Source organism: Otolemur garnettii, unplaced genomic scaffold (genome assembly GCF_000181295.1).
Source record: "Otolemur garnettii isolate 467f Iridium unplaced genomic scaffold, OtoGar3 scaffold00352, whole genome shotgun sequence".
Taxonomy (NCBI): Eukaryota; Metazoa; Chordata; class Mammalia; order Primates; family Galagidae; genus Otolemur; species Otolemur garnettii.
In genome coordinates this window covers 150,629-153,329 of record NW_003852747.1, presented here as the reverse complement: position 1 = coordinate 153,329, position 2,701 = coordinate 150,629, and the positions used below count along the sequence as shown (strand labels likewise).

The window sequence follows — 2,701 nt, the reverse complement described above, 5'->3', positions numbered from 1 at the left end:
CAAATGAGCCAAATAAATTCAGATATACATGTATATTAATATTTTAATTTTTATAGAAAAAAAGGTTTGAAGAAATGAGAAGCCAGAAAATAACTTCATAAATTTTATTTCTCTATTTCATAACTGCATATATTTAAGTGCAAAGTTCTTTCTCATTTCCAAGAAAATTACTGTTCCAATAACTTTCCAATTCCAACCTCCATCCAAAACAATATAAAATGGCAATTTTCCCTATTTCTTTTTACAGTATAGGAAGCTCTTACTTTTCATAAGCAAAATTACATGTGATAAACAATATTCTCCAATTTAGATGAAAAATTTCTATGAAAAAGAACAATATTCTCCAATTTAGATGAAAATTTCTATGAAAAAGAACAAAATTTGAAACATTTCAAAAGGAAAACAAATTTCTAAGTCACCCAAATATAACAGGAACACAAAAAGGTTATGAACTGGTGATTTTCCCAATATACTCCGCCTCCCACTTCTCTCTAAAGAAACAACTAATTTTGCATGGGCCACAGAAGTTGATGGAAGGGACATTGGTGGTGTACTGGCTTTGTGTCCCCCCCCCTGCTGCAACTTACTCCTCCTCCTCCTCATCTCTCAAAGCCTCTTCATACAGGTATGGGAAGGACCTGGGATCCCTCTTATTAATCTTAGCCACATACTCCAGGACTTTCATCTTAGTAGTTTCAGCATGGGCCCTTGGACCCCACAGAAACTCATAACGCGCAGGATCACTCTGGGGCACCTGCTGGTACACCAGGTAACCTTCCTGCACCCAGTGGTGGGTGATGAGCTGCCGGGGCTCCCCATAGATGAAGTGCTCCCACCCATCATGCACCCCCATCATGCCCAGTGCTGCCCAGATGACCTCCTCTGGGGCACTATTGCCCTCCAGGAAGATGAAGCCCAGGATGATTATCAGGAGGCCGACCTTGGGCAGGCAATTCTCATCATCCAGCTCCTCATGGTAGCTGAGGCCCATGGAGGTGACAAGGATGTAGCAGTTGCTGGGCGGATCTACTTCCTTCACATCGATACCGAAGACCAGCTCCAAGCAGTCGGTGGCTTCCCTGAAGATCTCAGCGAAGTGATCTCCGTATTGTTGGACAACACTACTCATCATTTCTTCCTTGGTGATTGGCTCCTTGATTCGATACTTGAGGAGCATCAGATGGATCAAATCAGACATCTTATCTTCTAGGGCATCTCGCAGCACCTCGGGGTCTTCCAGCTCCTGGGGGGGGGCTGGCCCCTCGGCTCCCTGGCTGCTGGAGCCCTCATCAGGCTGGTGCCCTTCACCACTGGCGGGGGAGGCTCCCGCAGCAGCTGCCCCCTCCTCCAGGGGGCCTGGGATCCCAGCAGAGAAGGAGGCAGCTGCTTCCTCCTCCTGAGCCCTGGGATTCTGCACCTCTCTTTGGGCCTGAAGGCCCTGATTCTGCTGATCCTGATGGTCAGACATTATGGATCTGGTCAGGGGTGTACGCAGGCCTGAGGAGAGAGGAAGCATGTCAGTGGGTTCTTTGAGAACCACACCCTAGGACTCTAGCAAAGCCCAAAGCCTACAGGGTTTTTCCATAGGTGGTGCTCAGGGGCCATGGAGGGCTCCTGTCCTCTTTCTTGGCCTGTCCCCCGAGCACCTACAAGACCAAGTGAGATGGCTCCTCGAGGGCAGCTGGTAGGCAGAGTATGAGGCTCCACGGCTGACAGTGAGTGGGTGGGGCCAGGCACTGTGGGGTCACCTCTATCCATGGGAGGGCAGAGGTGGGCGGGCCCTGACCTGGACTCTGGGCATTGCCTGGGCCTCCTCTGCTCTGTGACCCCAGGACACTGCCTCAGACCAAGGTCTCACTGTGTATTCCTAGAGCCACATAAGAGGAAGTGAGGAGCCCTCGGGGGCAGATACACACAAAGTACTAGGGCCCTCAGCACCGTCAGGAGGGCGGGCTGGGCTCTGGGGGGTTCCCACTGTCCTGGGGTGGACGGTATCCTCTGTGCTCACTCAGGGCCCTCACCTTTCCCCTGTGGGCCCTAGAACACACCCTTTTGCTGGTGTGAGAAACTCTCGCAACAAGGGCTCACATCCCTGAGATGGAGCAGGTGGTGTGTGGGGCCCTTATGTAGGTACAACTGCCTAGTGCATCCCAACGAGGACAGCAAGATTCAGTAGAATCCATGTGTCCTGGGGGAAGGAGGATCCTGCTTGGTTATCACCTGGATGCCTGGTAGAGCCTGAGACCCTCCCTCTGTTGACCTGAGGCCACCTCCTTAAAACAAGGCCCTGTCTCCCCAAGACACCAGAAGAAGAAGTGAGAGGCCATTAACCCACCACTCCCCACATCTTTCCTCAGCTGACATGAGGTGGGGGACAGCAGGTCTTGGTCCTGTATGTTAGGTGAATGGGGTCCCCTCTGTTCTTACCTTGAGTCCTGGCAGGGCCTTGAATCCTCCCTCTGCTGAGCTGACTGCAGCCCCCTCAGACCAAGGTGTTGCCTCCCTGAGACCAAAGATTCAGATATGAGAGGGGTCCTCAGCCTGAGCCCTACACAGGCTTTCCAGGGCTGTTATCAGGGTGGGGACAGATTTCTGTGATGCTCCCAGCTGTTTTGTCAGTCCTCCCTAGGGGTGCAGCTTGGGCCTGGCAGATCCTGGGACTCTTTCCTCTGCTAGGTGTCCTCACTCGGGGACCAAAGTG

At 51.6% G+C, this 2,701-nt stretch overlaps 1 protein-coding gene across 1 annotated transcript; it reads right to left on the bottom strand.

Moving 5' to 3' along the window:
- Positions 1 to 583: 583 nt before the first annotated feature.
- Positions 584 to 1,468, bottom strand: LOC100957310 (melanoma-associated antigen 11-like). The gene has a single exon (XM_003803598.2). It carries the CDS (start codon positions 1,466 to 1,468, stop codon positions 584 to 586), a length of 885 nt encoding a protein of 294 aa, XP_003803646.2.
- Positions 1,469 to 2,701: the final 1,233 nt, after the last annotated feature.

Coding starts and splice junctions, on each gene's coding strand:
- LOC100957310 (XM_003803598.2), bottom strand. CDS start 1,468: ATGTCTGACCATCAGGATCAGCAGAATCAGGGCCTTCAGGCCCAAAGA.